Source organism: Artemia sp. Qi Xiang Cuo, chromosome 1 (genome assembly GCF_049724085.1).
Source record: "Artemia sp. Qi Xiang Cuo chromosome 1, ASM4972408v1, whole genome shotgun sequence".
NCBI classification, from domain to species: domain Eukaryota; kingdom Metazoa; phylum Arthropoda; class Branchiopoda; order Anostraca; family Artemiidae; genus Artemia; species Artemia sp. Qi Xiang Cuo.
The window spans coordinates 88,910,170-88,936,310 of NC_142794.1; the positions used below are offsets into that span (position 1 = coordinate 88,910,170).

The 26,141-nt window shown below is 35.7% G+C and overlaps 1 protein-coding gene across 1 annotated transcript in view; it reads right to left on the reverse strand.

Moving 5' to 3' along the window:
• Nucleotides 1–3,855: 3,855 nt before the first annotated feature.
• Nucleotides 3,856–26,141, reverse strand: part of LOC148956892 (uncharacterized) — a 31,723-nt gene continuing 9,437 nt past the window's right edge. Inside the window, exons 2-6 of the mRNA XM_089096622.1 lie at nucleotides 17,222–17,677; nucleotides 13,037–13,125; nucleotides 11,726–11,950; nucleotides 9,211–9,280; nucleotides 3,856–4,199 (exon numbers count right to left, since the gene is read on the reverse strand). Coding sequence (XP_088952748.1) covers nucleotides 4,032–4,199; nucleotides 9,211–9,280; nucleotides 11,726–11,950; nucleotides 13,037–13,125; nucleotides 17,222–17,677 — 1,008 coding nt within the window. The 3' untranslated portion in view covers nucleotides 3,856–4,031. The remainder of the gene's footprint in view (nucleotides 4,200–9,210; nucleotides 9,281–11,725; nucleotides 11,951–13,036; nucleotides 13,126–17,221; nucleotides 17,678–26,141) is intronic.

The window sequence follows — 26,141 nt, forward strand, 5'->3', positions numbered from 1 at the left end:
GCAACTTTTTCATCACCGGCCCTAATTTACCATCCGTCATCACCTCTACTCAAATCCTTCTGAATAGAGTATATGAGCATGGGCGTAGGGAGGGGGGCCGCTGCCCCACCTAGACCTTCAAATTCGCATTAGATAGGGCTTAAAAAGCAGATGGTTTGTAAAAATCAGTTGATAAAACTCCATCACACGATCGACTGCCCCCCCCCCTAGACCCGATGCTGCCTCCATCCATGTACATGAGTTGTGTCTCGTTAACTGCATGATCATTAACAGCAAGAAAAGTCAGGCTGTATTATTTCGAACCCCTTACAAAAAAATTAAGCTCAGCAAGCACTTGGCCTAAAATATTCCACCAATCTCCTTCCGCAAGTCGAAGTTGCCAAGTTTCTTGGTGTCCAAATTGACTCCTCCCGATCCTTTTGCAACAAATGCTTCCTACATCAGAGCCATAATCTTGCGACAGGTAAGTATGATTAATCGTGTGAATTATTTTCTTCCTCCCTATGTCCTTGTCGCCCTTTATTACTCTTTTATTTACCCATATATCTCATACTGCGGATCTGTTTGGGGCAACACTTATTCTTCAGTTACCAATAAATTAAAATATGCCCAAAACCGTGCCGTCAAAGCAGTTTTTCGGCTGTCCCGACTATATCCCACCAAGGACTTGTACTCCGATTTTGGTATTATCTCTTTCGAACAAATCATCAAAAAAATAAATCTATCCCTTGCATACTCCGCTTACCATAAAAATCTTCCTCCCCAATTATTATCTTATTTTAATATTAATTCCGAAGGCCCAAGTATGCCTCTAGTTCCGCCCAGCGATCCTCCATTTATAAATCTATACTTCAATGGAATATATTACCCTCCAGTATCGAGCTATCCAAAAGTTTTCGCACGCTGTATAACAATGTTACTAAACTTTGATATTATAATTTTCAAAATTTTAATCAATTTACTTCAATTGCCCGTGTTTTCTTTCTTTTTTTCTTTTTCTTCCCTTCCTGATTTTCATTTTTTGTTGTTGTTATGGTCATCAACAAGTTCGCTTCCAGGATCTTTATTATTATTGGTTATGTTTTATTTTTATTTGAATAAATTGAATTGAATCACGCATAGTAAAAGTTTAGCAAAACAAATTTAATCGTACAGAGGCAAAATCTGTTCAAAGTTGCGTGCAACTGAATAGCACAATACAAGGGGCTGTTAGAATGGTGCTTGGTTCGACTATAAGATAGAGCATCCTGTGCTGGGATAGGAGCTTGGTTAAGTGGAGGGGGGATAGGTTCTGCAACATTAGTGGTGAAACCTGCTGAAAAAAGTCGAATGTATATGAAAACCACCTTAGACAACGGAAAAGCTTCTTTAAACTATACTACTGTCACCTGCGGCAACTCATTGCTGATAATCTTAGTAAAAGCTTGATCATTAGTACTTAATTTTATGTTTATTAATGTGCGTTTATTGTTTACTATGTATTGTGTAATATTTTGAACGTAACCTAGTAGCGTCTTCGGTAAAAGGTAACTTTTTATTCAGTAGCACTCGAATAATTCTTGCCCCCCCCCAATAAAAATGCTGGAGCTACGTCCCTGGTTGTCTTGGAACCAGCACCAAGTCCATAGTTCTAGTACTTGGGTAAGTTTTGTTCCGTTTGTTCCTAAAAGGAGCAACACAAGGCATTTCTGCTGGGTCTTCACCGCAGACAAAAAGTATATGACTTGTCCCAGTTCTTTAAGGACTCTTCAGACACAAGGACAGTTTAATTAGAATAAGAAGCTTTTCTGAAGTACTAGAAAACTTTAGCGCGAAGAGCGAGGAACTGAGCAGGGAGCAGCCCCTAATACATAAAATAATTTCTCTTCGTTCTAAGTTTTAATATTGCTCCTTGCTCTCAGTTGAAAATATTCAGTTTCATTTAATATCTAAACGAGCAATAATTGTCTTCCAGTGTATCCAAATATTTTTTCTCGAAAACGGCTAGATTATTTTTTTTTCGAAAATTTGCACACCAACATTTCCTGCCCTCAACGATCTAGATAGTTCGCGACTTCTGAAAAATTTATGGCCCAACCCAATTGGCCTTAATACTTCTTTGTTAAATCTTTTAAACAATTTTTAGCAGGAACGGAAAAAACTGTCTAATCGAAGTTGACATTGAGTGAATATTAGTTCACTCACAATTGAAAGTTAAAGGTTCTGATTTGAGTTAATTTTGAGATGTTTTAGTTAATTAGCATCTTTGAAGGTCAATTCAACCTTACAGTTTGACAGAACAGACTGTTGAACATTGGAAGTGATCCTAGCAAGAAATTAAATTAAAAACACTTATTATTTTTCACTGGATATATTTTTAGTCAATTAAGTTTACTTTACTTTTGTATAGCTTAGGGGCAAAAATTCACGAATTGACAAGGCAACAAAAAATTAGAGAAATTTTTTTTTTCGAAGAAAAGTAAAGTCATATTGAAACTTGAGAAGGGCAGAAATAAAGTCCTATGTGTCGAAGATTGCTATGGCGTTGTTCTTCTAACATAATATTTCCTTCTTCTTCACTTTCATTCTTGATTCGTTCTGATTCTCACTGTCGCTTGTCTTCTAACAGCACAATTCTTATTTCTTCAGTGTCATTTTTGACACGTTCTGATACTCACTTTTGCGTGTCTGCTAACCCTACAACTCTTTGTTCTTCACTTTCATTTGACACGTTCTGATTCTCACTGTTGCTGTTAATTTTCTGCCGCTTATCTTCTAATTGCACATTCTTTCTTATCGCTTTCGTATATATTCTAACCACTTATTTCTTGGTTCTTTATTTTGATTCGTTCTGATCCTCATTGTCACATGTCTTGTGACCGTATTTTTGTTCTTCACTTTCGTTTTGGGTCGTCGTAATTCTCGCTGCTACGTATCTTTTAAACGCATATTTCTTTATTCTTTGTTTTCATTTATCATTGCTGCAGACAGCTTTTTAATGTTCTTTGCCTTAGATGCTCGGATTGTTCTTGTCACTTTTAAAGATCTAGGTTGTTCATTTTCACCCGTACATCAACATTTCTCAGGTCATTCTCTTCATCTTGTCTCAGTTGATGGGCCATTTTTTTCATTTTGAGCTTACGGTTTTGTCCCCTTTTGTTATTCTGTCCTCATTTTAAGCTTGCTGAAAATGCCTTTTGAAATTTACATCACCGAATATGAATACACGAATTTGCATGTTTTTGTTCTGTAAGTTCTTCTAAATGATTGAAAACCTAATCTCCTTGAATCTTCACTTTCAATCGACATAATTGCTAAACTAATTAATCTAGCGTGATTCATTGATGACATCATTGTTTTTTATTCATTTTAGCCTGGAAAATGATCTCTCCAAAAACAGCGCTTACTGGAATTGTTACGAATATTTCACAATTTCCAAAAAAATCGTTCATTTTAATGGCAGCATGGGGCCCACTCGTTCCAATCGCCCTTTATTTGGCCCTGTCCCCGAAAATGTTTGTCCAACCCCGTAAAACGTACCAAAAATGCATATAAACAAATTTTTGATGCGTTTTTCAAAGTTTTGTTTAACACCAAAAAAATCCTTCCCGAAAAAAAGTCCTGGATACGGCCCTGTTCACAATACTATAATAGATATCTGAAGAAGCAGCAACGCCTAGATTGTGGCTTAGCCAAAGAGCCCGTTAGTTGGCTTATTTCCAACAACACACAAAATTCATAAATAGAGATTTATAGTTTCTTTGCCCTCAACCTATTCTATCGTAATAGAAAAGGTGGTGAAAAGGCAGTGAGTGCAAAAATTTTCAAATTAATAAAACACTAATAGAACCCTCATCATTACACAGTAGAACAGTGCTTTCGATGGAAATATATTTCGTTTAAAGAAGCTAATTAATCATTGTTGCGAAGAACAAATATGAAAACATTAAAACATACAGCCAAGACTATTTTGGCTACAAGACAATAAAGAGCTTCGCTGAAATAAATTACAAGTTCTATGAATTCAAGGAAAAAATATTCGGAAATTAAATCTATCTTCCATTCTTGTGTCCAGACGGGTCAGGAGTTTTGGCCATATTCCTTAGCTGACAAAAGTTTGGCATTTCAGTTGCACTAGGTCTTGGTGTTACACCAATAAGTGCAGCTAGTTTTGCAGCCAGTGGAACTTTCATTACTTCTCGATCATCATCCGGCATCAACTACAAAAAAGAAATATCATTCAGACCAAAATACCCCCTAGGCTCCACCTATGGATAAGCGGATATATAGTATATATATATAAACACGAGTAAGAGCTGAAAACACTTTTCGGCATTCTGATTAACGTAGAAAATTCCAGTAAGGAAGCAAGATACGAAAAGTGTATTACATAAAACTCCCTCTAAAGAAATTAATCAAAAAATCTTTTGGCACAAAACAAGTTTTTCAAAAAAAAAGTAAAGAACTCTATTAAACCAAAAATGAACAAAAATAGAATAAAATAATCTACCAAGCATAGAACTACCACAAATCAGTATCAATAAAATGAAACCCAAAAGAAACAGAAATTGAAATAAATAACAGAGTCAAACTCAAAACGAGCAGAAATTATTATGATTAGGGTTTTAAACCCCATACTTTCTAAAAGCCAGAATATAATTTGCACTTTAATGAAAAAATTCTTTTAAATGTTTTCACTTTTATAACTTTAAGAAATCAAAAATTAATTAAGATTTTAAGGAATAAATATCTGCATATGTATATTAAACTGACAATGCACATTTTTTCCAGTAAATTCCTTTGAATTTTTTCCAGTAGAGTAACAACTATATTCTGGCTTTTAGAAACCATAGGGTTTAGAACCCTACACGTCAATTTCCAATTTCCAATCGAATGAGCCTTTTTTGAAGTTTCTACGACAACATTTTCTATAAAAAAAATTATATGCCCAGAGAAGATAACACAACCATTGCCTTGAAGGCTGTGGGGGGGGGGGGGAGGGTGTCATCCTCAAAGACCTAATTTCCAGAACTTTCAACTACGTTGAACAAAATGGGTATATCAAAATATAGATTGTATGAGTTTGCGAAAAGTGTGGGCGTGAGAGGGGGGTTAGTTGCCCTCCAATGACTTTCCACTATTATATAGGGCACTAGTCCTTTCACTTTTCCAATCAAATGAGCTTTTCTTGAAGTCTCTACGGCAACACTTTCAATAAGAACCTTATATGCCCAAGGGCATAGCTTACAACCCTTGCCATAAGGGCTCTGAGGGGGGTATCATCCTCAAAGACTTAATTTCCAGAACTTTCAACTACGTTGAACAAAATGCCTATCTCAAAATTTTTATTGGATGTGTTTGGGAAATGGTGGGCGAGAGAGGGGGATTAGTTGCTCTCCAATCACTTTCGACCCTTAAAAAGGGCACTAGCTCTTTCAATTTCCAATCAAATGTGCTTTTTTTGATGTTTCTATGACAAAATTTCTATAAAAACCTTATATGCCCCCAGGGCATAACTTACAACCCTTGCTCTGACGGCTTTGAGGGGGTTATCATCCTCAAAGGCCTAATTTCTTAAACTTTTAACTAGTTGCCTTCCAATTACTTTCAAATATTAAAAAGGGCACTAGCCCTTTCAATTTCGGAACGAGTGAGCCCTTTTTGAAGTTTTTACGACAACGCTTTCTATAGGAATCTTAAATACCCCCAGGATACAACTTACAAACCTTACCCTAAGGACTGTGGGGGGAGGGTAATCCGCATAGACATAATTTTCAAACCTTTCAATTACGTTGAATAAAATGTTTATCTCAAGATATTGATTGAATGCGTTCGGGAAAATGGTGGGCGAAGATGGGGGTTAGTTGCATTCCAATAATTTTCGACTATTAAAAAGGGGACTGGCCCTTCCAATTCCCAATCAAATGAGCTTTTTTGAAATTTCTACGACAAAATTTTCTATAAAAAACCTTATATGCCCCCAGGGTACAACTTACAACCCTTGCTCTGAGGGCTCTGAGTGGGTTATCATCCTCAAAGACCTAATTTCCAGAACTTTTAACTACGTTGAACAAAATGGATATCTCAAAATTTTTATTGCATGTGTTTGGGGAAATGGTGGGCGTGAGAGGGGGGTTAGTTGCCCTCCAATTACTTTCAACTATTAGAAAGGGCACTAGACCTTTCAATTTCCAATACAGTGAGCCCTTTTTGAAGTTTTTACGACAACACTTTTTATAAAAACCTTATATGCCCCAGGGCATAACTTACAACCCTTGCCCTGAGGGCTGTGAGGGATTGCCATCCTCAAAAACATAATTTCGGGACCTTTCATCGGCGTCGAACAAAAGTATGTCTCAAAATTATGATTGGATGTGTTTGGGAAAATGGTGGGCGTGAGAGGGGGGTTAGTTTCCCTCCAATCGCTTTCGACTATTAAAAAGGCCACTAGCCCTTTGAATTTCCTATCGAATGAGCCCCTTTTGAAGTTTCTACGACAATTTTTTCTATAAGAACCTTATATGCCCCATGACGTCACATAAAACTCGTGCCTTGTGGGCTGTGGGGGGAGTTTCCTCCTCAGAAACATAATTTCCATCTGGAAGTCAACTATGTTGAACAAATAGCTCTCTAAAAAAAAAAAATTAAAAAAAAAAAAAATTGAGGAATTCATGTTAGTATTAAGATAAATCATATTAATTTTTTTTTTTTTTGGTTTTTGTTTGATTTTTGAGTGGCCAAATGGGTATTAAAAAGTTTTTAGTAGTTTTTTTGTTTGTTATAAAAGAAGGATTAGAATGGCGTGCCTAAAGATATTGTAAGGGCACAGCTTTCTACTCCTCCTAGGTTTGTTTTCGGGTTGAAGAAAGGTTGGGAGGATGGAGGATGTTGTATAGTTGATTGAGAACAAGGTTTTATGAAAATTATTTGTCTATTATTAAGGTATTTCCACGGTGAAAGGGATGCCCTATGGCAGAAGGGCACCCTGCTAAACCGGGAATGGTACTTTTTTTGCAGTTTTGATTTTTTTTTTGTAGTATACCTTGTCTTTGTCAATTATGTTTAGGTACCCAAATCCAAATTTAAAAAAATAAAAGTTTTTTTTAAACTAGTATAGGTGACATTAAAGTTTAAAATTAAGTGAAAAAGATTATTAGGTTACCAAGAGGAAAGGAGGTGGGATTTAATATATATAAAAAAAAAAAAAAGCTCTCTCAAATATTGATTGGATGTGTTTGGGGAAATGGTGGGCATGGAAGGGGTTTTAATTGCCCTTAAATCACTTTCGGCTATTAAAAAGGGCACAGGCCCTTCCAATTTCCAATCGAATTAGCATTTTTCGAAGTTTCTACGACAGCTCCTTCGATATGAAGTGCTCTGGTCTAAGCAAAAAAAAAAAAAAAAAAAAAAAAAAAAAAAAAAAAAAAAAAACATTGTTCTTTACTTAGACAGCGCCAGTGCGCTGCCTATGATAACATCCTTTCGTGAATTAAATAATAAAAAAACAGTTTTTTTCAACTGAAAGTAAGGAGCAACATTAAAACCTAAAACGAACAGAAATTATACATAGAATAATTTCTGTTCTTTATGTTGCTCCTAATTTCCATCAAGTCTTAATTTTACACCTTACTTTCAGTTGAAAAACTCTTTTTTTTAATTCAATTTCGGACCCTTTTTCAAACCCTGCCCGGACCCCCCCCCCCCCCCGAAAATTTTGTCCCCAAGGAAAATTCTCCCCGTGGAAATCCCCACCGGAGAAAATACTTCCCCCCTAAAAAAATTCTGTATATTTCCCAATAACAAATACTATATGTGAACAACTGGACAAAGTTTGTAACTTATAGCCATTTCCCTTTACTAAACTTACACTTTACTAAAACTTTGATGATATATGGTAGACAACAGAAAACAAAAAATATACGCATAGGTAAATTTAAGAAATCTAATAGGAGAAATTGACAACGAAGCATAGAAAGCATAGAAAATATACCTAACAGTAAGCTTATTAAACTTTTTTTATTTTATTTTTTTCATCAGTTAAACTTTAGCATAAGAGCAGGGAAATTCTCTAATATCTGTCGTAAATTACGTCAGTATATCGTCTTAATGTCACACAAATAATTTCTCCACATGCGTATTCAATTCAATATAATCTCAGAGCTATGGAGAAATCTTGGAGCTTAATCACGGTAGTAATTAATTCTAAAAACATGGAATCAAAAGTAACTAGGTCTCTAAAGTCAAACTCTCAGCTTCGTAGACTAGCGTTAAATACACTCGAATCGATCAAGTATTACCATTTTCAACTTCTCAGCTTCGTAGACTGGCGTAAAATACACTCGAATCCATCAAGTATTACCATTTTCAACTTCGTATTACCATTTTCAACTTCTCAGCTTCGTAGACTGGCGTAAAATACACTCGAATCCATCAAGTATTACCATTTTCAACTTCCTATTACCATTTTCAACTTCTCAGCTTCGTAGACTGGCGTAAAATACACTCGAATCTATCAAGTATTACCATTTTCAACTTCGTATTACCATTTTCAACTTCTCAGCTTCGTAGACTGGCGTAAAATACACTCGAATCTATCAAGTATTACCATTTTCAACTTCGTATTACCATTTTCAACTTCTCAGCTTCGTAGACTGGCGTAAAATACACTCGAATCCATCAAGTATTACCATTTTCAACTTCTCAGCTTCGTAGACTGGTGTCAAATACAATCGAATCGATCAAGTATTACCATTTTGAGCTTTGTAACATCTCTTAAGCCTTTAAGAAAGTCTCTTAAGCGATTTCAAAGTGAATACACAAAAAGGAGAAGACAAAGCAGACAGGATATTTACAAATTATTTCTGCGTTTTATTTTGTGAAAAACCGAGGAAAGACGACATTAAAACTAGCTAAAACGAACAACTTAATTGATAGTTAGCGAAGTTTACAAATTAAACCTTGGCAATTGTCTTCTTAAGTCGCCTGCTCAAGATTTTACAAGGAAGTGTCCAAATTCATGAATTTAGTCACCAAACTTATTTTTCGTATGAACATTAAAATTATGTTCGTTCAATTCAGTGCCGTCATTTTCTTTTCATTTAATTTCAATTTAATGGCTGAAGTTGCCCAGTATCAAAGTAAATCAGTAAATATAAAAAAAACTGAATATTCAATTGCCCTGAACTCCTTCGGTTGCAACTAGGTTCGAACAAAGCAACATAAAACACAAACCTTATCAGCAATGTGAACATGTACCAGTCCATCAGAGCCGACTTTAAATGTTGAGAATCCATCATACCATCTAAAAAAGGACATCATCAGCCTAATTTAATATACCCAATCAGCCTAATCAGCCTTGATCAGCCTAATTTAATATACCCAATCTAATAAAAGAAAGAGAGTATTGTCAGATGGAACGTTTGTACAGATGGTAGAAGAACCGTATTCAGGATTTTTGTTCGGGAGGGGGGGGGGTACACAAAAAAACTTTAGAAAACACAACAAAAATTTGTTTATATGCATTTTAGTTACGATTTTACGAGTCAAACAAACATTTTGAGGGCTGAGGGGGGGGGGGGGGGTTCAGGCCTTCTAATTTTTTTCTGTATACGGCCTTGGATGACAGATAAACAAATAAATACAACGAGTGATGGCAAGTAAGAGCAAATCATTCTTAATACAAGTGGCTAGGCCTTTCAGTCTGTTGTCATAGGGAACAGTGCAACAGATCAAGAAACACATTTAAGAATTAATTATCAGACATGATCTAAGATTTGGTACGCTAGCTTTATGGGTTTGAAGCTAATAATAATAATAATATTAAAAAAAAAAAAAAACTCTATACGTAACTGATTTCATTGTCTTCATGATTTCAGCAGATATTGATTCAGGCAATAGGGCTACCCGATTTTATGACTTTAAATATTTCAAATGTTGTATGCATCCTTTAATTTGGCGCTTTGTTTTACTTACATGACTCAATTTTTTCAATCCCCTACATTCAATCATTATCAAGCAGCACAAAACAGAAAAATGAAATGAAAACTACAAGACTACAAAACTTATCCGCAGATGACATCTCACATATGTTTCCGCTATAAGCTTTGATTCTAGTAAATAGCGAATTTATTTCTTTTTTCTATTATAATATTGAAAAAAGCCAAAAAACGTACTGGCTCCAAGAAATTTATTTTTGATATCACTATATTTGATTTGACAATCACTTTGGTTTAGCCAGTTAAATTTCCTTAGAATTTACCTATTTCAAACTAATCCTCATTACTTTTACTTATCTTCGACTCCAGTCCCTTGAAATATACATTTAGACAAATATATCAAGAAGGTAAAATTTTCCATTTAAGTTTTCTTTAAAATGCAAAAGGCACTCTTGCCCTTAGGGGGGTTTGAGGGATGCAATTTAATTATTGATCATTTTATGTATTACATGCACTTTTTTACTTGTCGTAGAACAATTGATTTTTAATTTAATTATAAAACTATTCAGTGATTTCTTTTTGAATAGAATAGTCCATTCAAAGATACAAAAAATAACATAATCATAATGACACCATAGCATATTCAAAAGTCAAGCTTATTTAAGTAAATAATTACCCCACTAGGCCCAGATATATATTAGCTCTTGCAAGGTGACAACAATCAGCCACTGAAAATGAAAGGAAAAAAGGTACACCAAAACAAAATATAGACCTTTTAAAACCTCCTATCTGCAATTCATTGAACAAAAAACTACACAAATTAACATGTAGTATTTAATAAAAAATTACCCAAATTAAACTACCCAAATTAACAAACTACCCAAATTACAAAAACTACCCAAATTAACATGTAGTATTTAATAAAAAATTAAAATAAAGGGCATTGAACTATACAGTCCCTATAGGTGGTGCTGATCTCCGTTTCCTGGCCCTTCCTCCAGGAAGTGTAAGGGGGGGGGGCTTTGGGCCAGCCATCCTCTGCTTTTGCACACCCTTCCTGTCTGCCATCCCCAGATTTCTCCAGGTGCCCATTTAGATCTGGACCGACTCCGGCTGAGCTTACAGTGTAACACCACTGACCCCCGTTCCAAATCAAAATAACCAGCGACGCCAGGAGTCGAAACCCTGTCCTCAGGGATCAAGGTTTTCAATTCTAGCGTGCTAACCACTCGGCTAGGATGGCTATAAAATACGAAATGGCATAATAACAAAATTTCACACTTTCTTAGTCAACTTGTTAATGACCATAAATGTTTTCGGAGCCAATGCTGCTTCTATGTATATTTACAAAGTTCCTGCAAATTCTAATGATTTTAGCCTTATGCGCAGAATTAGATTATATTTGATATAATTAGCCAATAAACAAGATTTAGAAAAATGAATTACATAAAGAATGGGCTAATTTGAAATTGAAAATCATTAATGAAAATCACCAAGAAACCAAAATCTGGAAAGAAAAAACATACAAACAAAATATTTAAAAATAGTAAAATACGGCAACACTGCCTTATGAGCTAGCAAAAAAAAAGTAATGCAGTGACAATTGACCTCTTATCCCTTTCCCCAATTATTTGTGAATACAAATTTTAAGTCATTTAAAAATTGAATGCACCTGTATTACACAGAATATTTTCTTTCCAATTTGTGGCAAACAAATTTAAACAAAACATTTGTTTTCCAAAAAAAAGAAAAATCTAAAAAGAATACACAAAGGAAAGGCCCAAATTCGTAATAACAAAAATTAATCTTACGAGTCCGTCATCTGTTCTTTAGACTTTTTGTAATTCCAGAGTTTGATGTTCCAAAAGAAAAGAAGAGATCGTAGTCCGGAGACTCCACTAATGCGCCATCGAACTTTAACCGTACCTTCTTCTGGGTGATTTGTAATTTTCAAGATCTCAAACTTAACGTAAGAAAATTTCACATGTCCTATAATCCTCAGGAAAGCAACTTGTCTTACATACGCCACAATACCACTGAAAAAAGGATAAGAAATGTAAAACGAACCTTTATTCGATGTTCGTAATTTGAGCTTAATCAGATCTTCTTAATGTGAAACAAGACAACAGAGGTTGAGGGGGGCGGGGGGATGGTTACACGTCAAGTACTGGTTAAATTCTGAAGTCTTATCATTATTATATATGATTAAATATTTTAAAATACTTTCATATATGTCAGCTTTTTTTTTCACTAAGTTTTATGACAGCAACAGAATTCAAGGATGTTAGTAAAGTCACCAGGGCTGAAAGAAGAAATTCAGAGTTGGAGTTGGGGCACGCTCGAGCCCTTTTCTTAGAAGTTCCCTGTTAGTCATATAATATTCCTCTTCCCATTTCTACAATATTCTTCTCTGTAGCATACAATATTTACATTTGTAAGTCTAATAGCACAGAAGAGGACAAGGGAGGCGGGGCATCAAAAGCCTCCAGGAGCTCCGTTTTCAGCAATTTTCAACAAGAACGTTGCTCTTTAACCTATTTATATACAATACTTCAATGATTTTAATCATATTTATGTAATGTGTTTAGAAATCAAAGAACTCTACTGAAGAGATCGCGATGGCTGCAATAACATAGCAAGTCAAGTGTCACGCAGAATTTCCGTCCATGAAGAATAATAGCCATTACGTCAATCGAAAATTTATACTAAACATTGAAATTTTGTCCAAAATTATAATTACAGTCCAACATTAAATTTTTTTTTTAAACTAAAAAGAAAACAAATATCAATTTCCGATTATCGATATATACAATTTAACAACAAGAAATCTGGGTTCATGGGGACCGTAGCCCATACTACATCTTGGTTATGCCTGGGCATGATCAGAAAACCATCAGAAATTAAATATATAAAAAAAAATTTTTTTTTACTGAAAGTAAGAAGCAGCACGTTTTTTAATTTATTATAATTAATAAGCTTTGTTTTATGCACGGATTTTGTAATTAATAAGTGTCTGAAAAATAGTCCATATAAAAACTAAGCTAATTTCTAAAATAGGTATTAAAACTGATAGACTAATAGTACTAATAGACTTAAATTGTTTGAAAATCAAATTTACCTACCTGGTCTTAGTACCACGAATATTATTAATAAATAAAATATTCTTATGATAGATCTTGTAGTCTAAGGGCGCCTTGAATAGCCTTGGAAGCTGAAAAAAAGAGGTTGAATAGTATATTCCATTTTGAGATGCACAAACCAAGAGGTATAAATTGTCAATTAAAAATTTCAGTACAAAAGGATTGCCAGAACCAATGGAAAAAGGGAAAAAGTTGTACGGTGAACAAGATGGTGGCCGGCGTTTACCCCCTCCCCCCCCCCGGAATATACCCCCTGGCGGAAAATGACCCCCCTCCCCAATAAATACCCCCCATGGAAAATAAGGCTTTCCAAATTTGGAAATTTTATTTGAGTTTTTTTTTTTTTTTTTTGTGTAGGGGGAAGGAGTTTTGGTACTTGTGTATTATGGGCCACTCACTCAAGTTTACGCTGTTTAAAACTCGAGAACAAACCGGTTTCTTCGTTAGATTTTTTCAGCTTAGCACGATACAAGACAAAGACAAGTGACAGGATACATGGGAAATACATAATTTTGGCTATATATTTCCACATAAGGGGGGGGGGGTAAAGTATTTGAACAGTTCGAAGTCAGAAAACAATTCTTTCCAGGTATATGCTTACTAAAAAATTACAGAAGAATAGCGAGGTATCTGGAAATTTTTAAACTAAACTGAAAAAAAAACAAAAAAACAGTAGGTATAAAGTAAATGTTATGTTTCATTCAAGTGTTTTTCCAAGTGTTAAGTGTTTTTTTTTCAAAGACCATTTTTCCAAGTATTAAGTACTATTATTAGGTTAATGTAATGTTTCATTTAAGTGTTTTAGGATGATCGCCGATCAAAGTTTGTTATTTGTGCCTTTCATTTATGTTGCTTTACTATGTTCATGACCGTATATTTGGCTTTAAACTACACTTATCTATCTATCTATCTAATATGCAAAATAATTACACCAAACACATTTTGCATGCAGACCCGCAATACTTAACCCCCCCCCCATAGTTTGCAAATCTACAGCCTAAATCTATTCCTAAAGTACCAAAGAAACTAACGAAAAAGCCGGTGTGTTCTCGAATTTGACACAGCGCAAACTTGAGTGAGTGGCACATAATACACAATTACCAAAATTCCTTCCCCTTATGGAAATAAAAAATAATAAAACTCAAATAAAATTCTCAAATTTGGAAAGCCTTATTTTCCACAGAGGGTATTTTCCGAGGGGGGGGGGGGTAAACGCCTAGAACCACACAAGATATGCAACTGCAGGTTCACCATTTAATAAAGTATATTATAAAAATCTTAAAAAAAAGTTAAATATTATTTTAAGAAAAAAAAAACATTATTAAATATAAATAAACAGTCCACAATACTGATGATGTCATCAGAGTATTTCAGCTGATGAAGATCACAGCACATGTGGTCAAAATATCCAGTATATTTTTTGATTGTTTTTATCACTGTCTAATAAAAGGATTTATCCCTGTTCAAACTGTTTATTTATGGTCATGGAAAGACAGTGCAGTCTTCAAAATTACCAATGGATTATTAAACAAAACTTAGACTATGAAGGAAGCCCGCCCAAAACTTGGCAACTGATTAAGTCAGTAGTAAACAAAAATAATGAACCAACGATTCCTAGTAATCAGGAATGAGAGTCAGACAGAGATGTGGCTACTAACTTGTGTACCGACTTTTCAGAACTGGGGATAAAAATATCGACGTTTGTGGACTACGTTAGTGGTTATGGATGGTATATACCAGAATTTCCTTCCTGACACAAGCGATAGAATCACCTATGTTCAATCACTGATATCGTGTGAACTTGAGGATACTTTCTAAAGTCAAAAAAAAATTGGCAGCTGGAATCGCCTTTACAACCTTTCAAATAGTACCAATTGCACAATTACATATAGTCACCAGTTGCAGCTTTCTAATAAATGCTTTAAACTTCCAACGTTCCCTAGTAGCTTAAAAAGTCGGTTGTTTAATCTTCCGTATTAGAAAGGAGGCAATAAGAAAGATAATAACAAGTATATTTGATACCTCAAATTCCAGTGATTTCTCTTACTTTTGAAAAACTGATCTATGGACGATGGATGGAATATTTTAAAAAAAGAGTTTTTAGCACTTTAATTAGTTCAGTATTTAAAAATTATATACAGACTTACAGAGGATGTTTCATTATTTTTTACTGTTTGTTAATGATTATCTTGATTCAGATTTAAAGATGGCTTCAATTTTTCTGAATATTATTAACACTATGATTCTCAAAAACAGCACTATTTATTTTCTAAAAATTGGCACACTGCCATTTTCCAGTGTGAAAAAAAGCGATCTAGGTAGATAAGGATTTAGGGAGAATTCGTTCTCCCTTTCCCCCACCCTTAATACATGTTTCATAAATCGCCTGCATACTGAAATTAGCGACCCCTGAAGGCAGAAACTTATCGCTTATCACGTCAATCCTTGAGCGTCAAGGCTTCCCAAAAACCGAGACTAGTTTAAAGTCAGATATTGATATAGGAAGAAGAAATTTCTACTATTTACCGCATGTTTGCCATGCTATTTTTAGTCTAAAAAAGATACATTTCAAAAATGCTATCGTTATTACATCTCTTATTATTTTTTTTAGAGTGATCTAAACTTGCTGAACGAACAGAAAAATTTCCCTATTTTTGTAAGTTCGAACTATTTTTGCAAAAGATGTCATAACAGAAAAAGAATGTGGCATCTTTGTGAAACCGTAATGTGGTGATAAGTGACTGGATTAATCAAATTTGTACGCAGCGATTATTTGATTAATTATTCTCCTGTCTCCTATTGCCATTCCTGGCTTAGTTAAGAAAGCTCCATGTACTCAATCCGTCAATGAAGTTGGGGTGACATATTTATTCAATCGAGAAGTAATAATTTTTTTTTTACTGAGTTTACCTCCTAAGGTTACTGTATATCATTACCAACTTCTGAACTTGTTCTGATACAAAGAAAAATTTCCAGCATCACCGAAAGGCACGCACGCCAGATTTTATTTGGAGAGGGCATGCATTTAGGGGCGAGACACAGCTTCATATAATGGAAATTAAACAGTAAATATTGTAGGGAAAACTACAGAAATCTTAGTATTTCTGGGAGGCTACAAGCCTGAACTTTTCCTTCGTGTGTACCTAATTAACAATTAATTAGTCAATCTTTTTTTACTGACTAACCAGCCAAAGAGGAAAGTAAGGAATCATTACCGAAATTCTGATTTTTGTACATAAGATAAGCTGCTCCATTATATATCTTGAGAATCTTTATTTTGCACCAAAAATGTAATTCTTTTCGCCGTGTCAAACCCGGCCCCCCTGTTACTGATAATTATGATCGAGGTATGACTTATTCTTCAAGCTATATAACCCTATTTTATATGAAATCTACTCAACAGGGGCCTGGAAATGATATATAACTGTATAAAGCTATGACACAACATGTAAACATCTCGTTTTTTAGTGTTTGACCTGATAAACTAAGTATAACAGGGTTTCCCGGAATTAGAGGCTCATGACTTGGTTAAACTTGTAACAAAGCTATATTGATTTTATTCCATAAATACTTGATAATTTTGGTCTTGCAAAGGGCTATAGTTATACCTATCTTCGAGTCACAGGTCCTGCTCTTAGGCCCGAGACACACTTAACATTTTTTTTTCTTTTTACAGCGTTTGTTTTGGCGGGCGTTTCTTAGAGGTGCATAGGATAATATTACGACGGAAATTTTGAAAAAAAACGCTTGGTAAAACAAACGTTTACGTCAGCAATCCAACCATCCACTGTCACTAGATTAAACAAACGAAAATATAAAGTATCGTTTATTTTAACGCCGACACCGAGATGGAACTAAATAGAAGCAGACACACTTTTTTTTTTTTTTTTTTTTTTTTTTACCAATGCCGACTGCTGATGAGAGAGTGCATGTACAGGCTATACCGGATAAAAAAATAAATTGGAAACAAGTTTTGATCCCCCCCCCCAAAATTTTGACGAGCTCGTAAAAGCTAAACAAAAATGCATATACTTCTCTTTTTTCATTGTTTAGCGAACCTGGTATAGCGGATATGATAGATTGGTTAATTGTGCTCAGCACATAGGAATATATAAATCTTAGTGAAGAAAAAAAATTAAAAATTTTTTGAAAAACGAGGAAATTTACCTGTATTGCTAAGGAATCTTGAATAAACTGAAGTTGCTCCTTAGAGGGCAAGCCATCTGGAGGGCCATGATCTTCTTTTGGTGTCGTCTTTTCGTCTACAGATGACCATAGAATAGACTTTTCTAAATCATCGACTTTATCGTAATGAATCCTCAAAATATTGTCCATGTCACCATCAGAAAGATTCAAAAAAATTTCTTCGTATACAGTCAAAATCTTTAAAACATCTTCAAGTTCAGTTCGGTTGATTAGAGGGTTAAGTTTTCCAAAACTAACATTGTCATGAATTAATTTTGAAAGTTCAAATTTTAGGCTATGAAGATTTTCATTATAAGATCCGGTATCATTAAGTCTTCCATAGGCATCAAATTCTTCACGTTTTGTAGCAAGTGTAGGTAGTGCACAGGAATTTCGTTTTGATATTATGTGGCTTCTTGAAACATAACTGCCGGATTCCTGGTGAAAAAAAAAATTGATCACGCTATTTTACATCCAGTAATGATTCTGCGGCGTAAGTACAACATATTCAATTTTTTTTCGAATAAATATTTTATGACTTATTTAAGGCTTTACAATAACACTGGACAGTGAATTAATTTCCTTGTTATTAATATTCATGATTTATTGTAAATAATAATATATACATACAAAAAATGAGCTACAATGAGCTGAACATGAAAATAAGCTTGCTAATTCACTATCTGAGAAACTTAAAAATAAGTGCTTAAAATAGAATGTTTCTGTCTCTTCATTAAATAAAAAATACAATTTTTTTCTGTTGAAAGTTAGAATTGACATTAAAATCTAAAACGAATAAAATTATTTAGAATAGAAGAGGGACAGTCCCCTTCTCAGACCCCTACTCTTTAAGCTAAAGTTTTACAGTGCTTTAAACGGCCCTTGTATTTGAGCAGTCATTCTTAAGGAAATGACACAAAAAGTTAAACTATAGTAAATAGGGTGGGAGGTCGAGGAGGGGTTAGCTCCTGGTAGGGGGAGGGCGCTGAGTAGGGGTTTATTTTAAATTTGTTATCGTTTTTTACTTTCTTTTGAGAACGACTGTTTTTTCTTCTTTAATTCCGGTTCTCTTTTAATAATATATGCAAGTCTATCTTAATCGCGAGGAGATCTACCACCCCCCTCTAACCTAACTCTCAGTCAAAATTTTCCTGTTGCACAACAGTGCCGCACGAAAAACAGCTTTTAGCATATTTACTTTTTGAACTAAAGTATAATTACCCAAAATGAATTATAGTACTGTCTCCGCAATAAGTAGGGAGTTTTCGCCCCCTCATCCCTCATACTGTGCACTTTAGTCGATATAACTTCCTTCGAAAATGCTAACTCTTTAAATACCTAAATTCTACGATGGACCCCTATGACAGAGCCGAAGAGGAAATCCAAGCTCGTTTTTCTTCAGCCTGTGCTGTTTTTCTTTATTTGAGGAAACCCTATGCAACAAGAACCAAGTTACATAGAAGACAAAATTACAAATATTTGATACAATGGTGGTGTCGGCAGAACTATACGGCAGCAAAACATGCCATTAAAAGCCTCCAGATGCCCACGACCTAGATTTCTTCTAACAAAAATTCCTTCGGTACATCCTGAAGGTCAAGTGATCGACGAGAGTCAGCAACGGTACCATCTGTAGTAAAATTGACAACCGGCCTCCCATCACACAGGCCATCAAATGTAGGCACCTCCAGTGGTTTGGCCATGTACTATAACATCCGGACGACGCAATATCAAAGCAATGTCTGAAATGTCTCTCGTTGGTGTTGTGGAAAAAGTGCTTAGTAGGTTCAGGCAATACGGCAGACGCCGGGACCGAGGAAATTTGTTGTCTATCGTTGAGCCATCAACTGCGGATAGCTCTTCCTGGAGCCAAGCCAAACATATCTTCAGATTTCAAACAGCACGATTGGCCAAGGCATTGCAAAGTGAAACAAGTACAAGTAAGTAAGTAGTACAATGGCGAATGACTTTAAAACTAGTATATTTTCCACACCTGAACAATATTTTTTTTCCCGCTACAGAAAATAATTAAACCCTTGTTTTTTTTTATGTTTTCGATTTCTATTAACACGGACCACTCACTACTAACAGTTGGTTCCTACAAGCTGTTTTAGCCACATTTAAATGTGAAGGAGGCTGCTAAGCCCTCCTCCCAATCCCCAGTTTTTACACTCAAGTTTAATATTCGAATAACAATGATTCGAGGATTATAATCATTCCTAAAAAAATACCATCCTCCAAATATTTATTAAAAAAGAAGGAGGGATCTAAAATACCAAAACTCAGATATAAAGGCAGCATTTCCACGGCATTCCAGGCGTGTTATTCGAATACATCTTAGTAATGGGAATGTTGCCAAGGACACCTGCTAAGAGAGTTAGTGGGACAATACACCCCGGGCAACAAGAAGACCTTAAACAGTACACAAAAAAATAAGAAAAGGAGAAAGATTCCCGTTTAGGTCTTGGTGAAGACTAAGCTCGTGCTGGCATTTGCCCCCCCCCCCGCCCCCACACACAAAAGAAAGTTCCACATAACACTCATGTCATGTACACTTCTCACATCTACACCTCTTGTGACCTTAAGCATGTTAATGAAAATTTTCATGGCACACAGGTAATTTTTTTTTTGCAATTAAAGTGGGATTATAACCCCGTAGTGCTTATATTACAGGCGAAGTCTAAATATACTCTCGGGCATTAAGCAGTATTAGATATTAAGTTCTACCCCCTCCCCCTCACTCGGACACTCACAGGATCTTTTACCATGTATGCCTTGCACAGAAAACACAAAAAAGTGCAAATTTTACAAAAAACACACTTTTTGAGGGTCAAACACACTCCCTCATCTACACAAATATCCAAGAGTCCTCCTCAATCATGGCTGATGAGCAATTATGCAGGACTATGCATAATTTTATCCAGCCTCAACTGCATTAATTCAGTCAAATGAAGCAGTAATAAAAATGTCTATGTTTAACTATTTATTCTGTAGGTACTATCTGGCTCTTTAGGACGAATGCACAACCATGCGGCATTACTAAAAAACCTAAAAGCAGACAACCTAAAATATTATCAACTATTTTAAACGATTCGGTATCTCAGACTTTCCACCCGAAAACAATTTTATTCCTCTTTGTTTCAACATTGTCATGTTGCATCGCAAATGGGGTGCGTCACAAGGGGGTGCAGCGATGATTCTGTGACTCCAGCTAATCTTCTCAGCTGTATGGACGACGGAAAGCATACCGAACGACTGGCGTGCAGGCATCATACTGCCGCTCTGGAAACGCAAGGGCAGCCATAAAATATGCTCCAACTATCGTGGGATCACACTTCTTCGATCCTGGTAAACTCTTCGACATGTCACTCCTGGACAGGTGCTCCACCTTTTTGCGAAGAAAGAGAAGAGTTCAGCAGGCCGGGTTCATGCCCGGCAGGTCGATGACGGAGTAAATTTTCACTATGCGCCAGTTGATCGAGAAGACGCGAGAGTTCCTAAAAGCGTACATCGTATTCGTGGACTTTAATGTTGCCTTCGATTCTGTTGATCGCCGCTCACTTTGACTGATACTGAGAACTACGGGCCTACCCAAGAAAATATTGCTCGCTTTTTGAAAAGCTGCATGACGATACGGAGAGCTGCGTGCAAGTAAATGGAAGACGAATTTTCACATTCTCAGTGAAGACTGGTGTCCAGCAAAGTTGCGCCACCGCTCCCGAGCTCTTCAACTGCGTCATGGACTATGTTATGACCAGCCGGACGAATCACCTCCAGATCGGTCTTCAGTTCGGAAACCGGCTACTCTCTGATGCTGACTTCACGGACGACATAGCACTAGTTGCGGACACCGTCGAAAAGGTCATCAAAGCTCTCCAGGTGCTATCAGAAGAGGCCTCGAAAGCTGGACTGAAGATCAACTGGTAGAAAACTAAAGTTACTCTCCTTGAGCCCCCCCCCACGTCCTGTTTTACCGTAAAGGAAGTCAACATCGGAAGCAACCGAGTAGATGTGGTTGAAGACTTCACTGACCTGGGATCTATTGTATCAAGGGATGGCTTGATCACAAAAGAGCTTACATCTCAAATAGCCAAAGCGTCGGCACTTGTTGGGAGGCTGAGCAGTATCTGGCGAAAGCCAAACCTAAGCCACTTTGCCAAAATGCGCATTTACAATGTGTCAGTCAGCACCAAGCTGCTCTATGGAGCGGAGACGTGGCCAGCTGCAAAATCTATCCTCAGCGCCGTAGATGTCGCACAGACGAAACATCTCCGAAGAATCGAGGGACTTCACTCGACTGACTAGGTTAGCAACCAGACCCTTCTGTCACGTACGGCCCAAACTCATTTCGCGACGGAGCTCGCCCAGCATACTGTTTGGTTGTACAGCCACCTCCTTCGCATGTTACGCAATACCCCAGCACGGGTCGCATTCGACTTCGACCCTACCCTACACAGAGGACGCCCCCCCCCCCTAGGTGGAAAGACAAAGCCGATGAATTCCTCGCCCAAGCCCACATCCCGGTGGAAGAAGCTGCGAGCCTGGCAAGTGATGGGTTAACCTGGAGGCGCCTGGTCTCGTCGTTCTCTACGCCCAATCCTCGGCAGGAGCCTTAAGTCAAGTAAGTAAGTCAAGTCACAAAATGGCAGAAAATACAACTTTGCTGTGCTTCAGTCTTTTAGGCTACTAATAAAAAGGCACTAACATTCGCCTTAATCATTTAGGGAAATAGCACAATTCTATATTTTTGTAGAAAGGAGCTGAAAACCTCAGCAATTGTGTCCTTGGATGCTCGGTTGTCAAATTTGATGGGGCAATTTTCATCCAGGAGCACTCGCCATTTTTGGAGAGTTTTCTCCCTATTTAAAAAATTAGGCACATTTTATCAGACTTGGCCACATTTCATGGGTAACGAAATCAAAAGTATATATAGCTTGAAATTCATATACTGGAATCAGAGACAACGCTCTTGCGTTGCGTGTAGTAAAGAGCGATAAGCCTTCAATGTATCATTTATTTTTTCCTTTTTCCCACAGACACATGGAAGGGTTCAAACGGCCGTAAAAATTTCGGAATGGGCCCATTTCATTTGAATTTAGAAGTTTCGGCACCCTTTTTTTAATTAAAAAGCAATCGGAGGGCAACCAGCCCCCTTCCACATCCCTTTTTGCTGCTCTCATTAAGTTGAAACTTTAAGAGCATGTTAAAGAGGATACCGAAGTGACCAGAGGCCAACCAGCCTTCCCCTTCTCTTATTTTAGTTACCTCTTCCCCTTAACACTGATAAATATAATTATTTTGAAATATCTATTTTATTCAAAATGGTAAAAAAGGTCCAAGAACAATGTCTCTTGGGATGACAAGACCCCTAACTTCCCCAAGGGCATGGGTAAAATACTACGCAGCTTTCTATAGTTTACATTTAGCATCCTAAGTGAGAATGGGGGGGGGGGGGATTGTTTGATCCTCGCTGTGTCCAACGCTGAGGGGAATGTTGAACAAAACCAGAAGACACTACAAGCACATGTATCCAGGTTATCAGAATAGCATATCTGCAATATCACAGGAACAGGTAAGGGCATCAGCTTTAAACTTCAAGGCTACTTCAGGGCTACTTCTAGTGCAATCCCAACTGCGCCTACATACTTAACCATTACATATTTTGAAAGTTCAATTTCTTTTCATTAGTTTTTTCCATTCATATCCCATATTATGGTGACCTTACCTTTACTTTTCATCAATTTTTTTGAAGAATCACAGTACACGTTCGAAATAAATGCAAAATGACGTAATATACTTTAAAGTTTTATTATTTACGTAATAAATCACAAATGAAACAACGGACTTTAGAAGGTTAACGGTTAGAGTGGGGGGTGGGGTGGAGGAGCAGTGACCAAACTCCTTTATGTAGTAATCTCTGTTCGTTTGAAGTTTGACGTGAATACCCATTCTAATTTCTATTTTATTTAGGATTCATTTGTTTAACTATATCAGCATCTGTTATCTATAGGTTGATGTGATTATTCATATTAACTTCTGTTCGTTTTAGGTTACATAGAGTCTTGGATAGTAATTTTTGGTCGTTTTAAGTTTGAATTATTATAGGACTTTACTTTGGTTCATCTTAAATTTTAATATGGCTCTTAACTTTTCTTTTATTTTTTTTTTTTTTTTGACAAACAGTTTTGTTAAAATAATCAAACAGAAAGCCAATTCTATTGTTGTAGATATTGTAATCAATTTTTTTTCAGAATTCCAGTTCACTATTTCTAATTCGATTTAATTTACTCACCAACTTTTGTGTTTTTCGCAATTTGTCACACATAATTGTTAAATTTATGAGCCATTTTTTGTAACCAATTCCGAATTTTCGGGTATTTCAAAATTTTATTAGTATATGCAATTCCAATGACAGTGTAAAAATATAACATCAAAATTCCCCACTCTTGTATACTCACCTTTCCCAACTCCTTAAATGTTCTTATAAATCATCTACTGACTCAAACTAAAGACCTTTGAAGGTTGAAAGCCTTGAGCATAAGCTGGAGAAATTTCAAAATGCATGAAAATACGAATTTGGCTGCTGGCTTTAGATGAGTCTGGTAATAAACCACAATTTGTTTGCATTGTGACAGAAAAATTACAATAATAATTTGTGTTTTGTTTGTTTATGTGTTAGATATATGTTTTGAGGAAGTTAAGAGCCATATTAGACAACAGATACTGATATAGATAAACAAATGAATCCTAAATAGAATAGAAATTATAATGGGTACTCAAGTCGAACTTCAAACGAACAGAAATTACTACATAAAGGAGTTTGGTCACTAATCCTTCCCCCTCCCATTCTAAACGTTAACCTTCTAAAGTCCGTTGCTTCATTTGTGATTTATTACGTAAAGTCTATTACGTCATTTTGCATTTATTTCGGTTCTTTAAATAGGGAGACCAAAAATGGCGAGTGCTTTATCTTATATAGTTTGTGTGTTAGATTTTTTTTAGTCCTAGAGAAAAGATATTTCCCTTTATATAGCTCGATCTTTTAACTTATTCGCCGCAACCCACTTACTTTTTTCATTTATATATTTATAACTTAGATCAATTTAACATCTACGTTAATTTAAGCCCGATTCATTTTGCGCCTCTTGTTTTCACTTGTATTCATAGATTCCCCAAAAGAATATTTTTTCATATATTTTTGTCTATTTTGTATACAAGTTTTTTGGTACAGTTCTATTAACCAGACTCTTTTTATATCTCAAACTCGAGACGGCTGAAAAACCCGTTTTCCAACGAGATGATACAAGACACCGCTGTAGAGAAATACAATGTATTGCGTGGTTTTAATTGCGTATACGATATCTAGTGTTGTTTTTTGTTTTTGTTTTTTGTGGGGGGGGGGAGGTACCTAGGTTAGGTTAGTTTATGTATTTAATATATGCTATGCTTTGCCCCCATCTCCCTAATGTGCAAATGTAGCCTATAGCCCAAATTTGTTTCTAAATTATTGTATAGTCATCCTATTTTATTTTATTTCATTAGCATTAACCAAACTAGCACTATATAAAAGAGTCCGGTTAATAGAACAGTACCGTTCTTTTTATACTTAGCAATTTTTTTTTTTTGGGGGGGGGGGGGGTAATCCCTGGTTAACCACTTTTGCGTAACTTAAACTGTGAGTAATTTAAAAACATTTAGAATCACAACAATATCAATTCTTTTAATGCATATTTTGTTATCAATACTCCTTTTCTTAGAGTTCTGGTTTTCTTAGAGCATTTATCAGGGTAGATAATTGCATCTTTCTTAACAGAAGCGTCTTTTCTTTCTTTCTTTCTTTTTTTTTGGGGGGGGGGGTCAGGGGGCAGTTGCCCCCCCCCAATGATAAAGAGAACACATTATTATACATCCCATGCCCCTTGACTATCCAGATATGACCCCTCTTGCCCCCCCCCATAGAAATGCTGGAGATTCGCCCCTGTTTCTTAATTAAAAAGTTGATTTTCTTGCCACAGGCCAAATTTCTAGTGTCCTAAAATGATTAAAGGAAAATCTCTACGTTCTTTAGCAATGAGAAAACTGCTTAAGTCTAGGAGAAATATGGAATACGATTCCTCTACCTCAGTCCCACTGCTAAACAGAAGAATGAAAACCCAATCAGAAATGGGCTATAAAAGTAGATATCAGCAATCCAAAAGCCACAAAATAACGCTTCTTTTTAGTATCTTTAAATTTTCAATTTAATATTATTATTATTCGAAAATATTAAACAATGGGGTCAAAAAATAAACTCCAGGTTAGAACACTTTTCTCACAGAAGAAAAAAAAACACAAATACAAACAAAAAATAGAAATTTCCCATTACATTGGTTCAAAAGTTAAACTGAGAACTGGAAATTTCATCGATTTGTTTGTTCTTTATGTCTGTGACTTAGGAAAACTTTATTTCAGTTTCTGTCATTAAAAAAAAAAAAAGTTGTTGGTAACGATTCTGCTAACAGTTGTGTTTGTTTTTCGCAAACTAACAGTAAACTGCAACTATTTTTTTTTAGTAAACTCCTCTGAAAATTCGAATTATTGTTGGAGGACTTTTTTTTTACTAAACTCCTCTGAAAATTTGAATTATTGTTGGAGGATTTTTTTTCAGTAAACTCCTCTGAAAATTATAATTATTGTTGAAGATTTTTTTTTTCTTTAGTAAACTCCCTGAAAATTCAAATTATTGTTGGAGGAAATTTTTCCTTTATTAAACTCCTCTGAAAACTCGAATTATTGTTGGAGAATTTGTTTAGTAAATTCCTCTAAAAATTCGAATTATTATTGGTGTCGAATTATTGTCAACTTCTTTTTACTTTCATCCCAAAAACTTTATGTTTTTCTAAGATAGTTTTTGTTAGTTCTT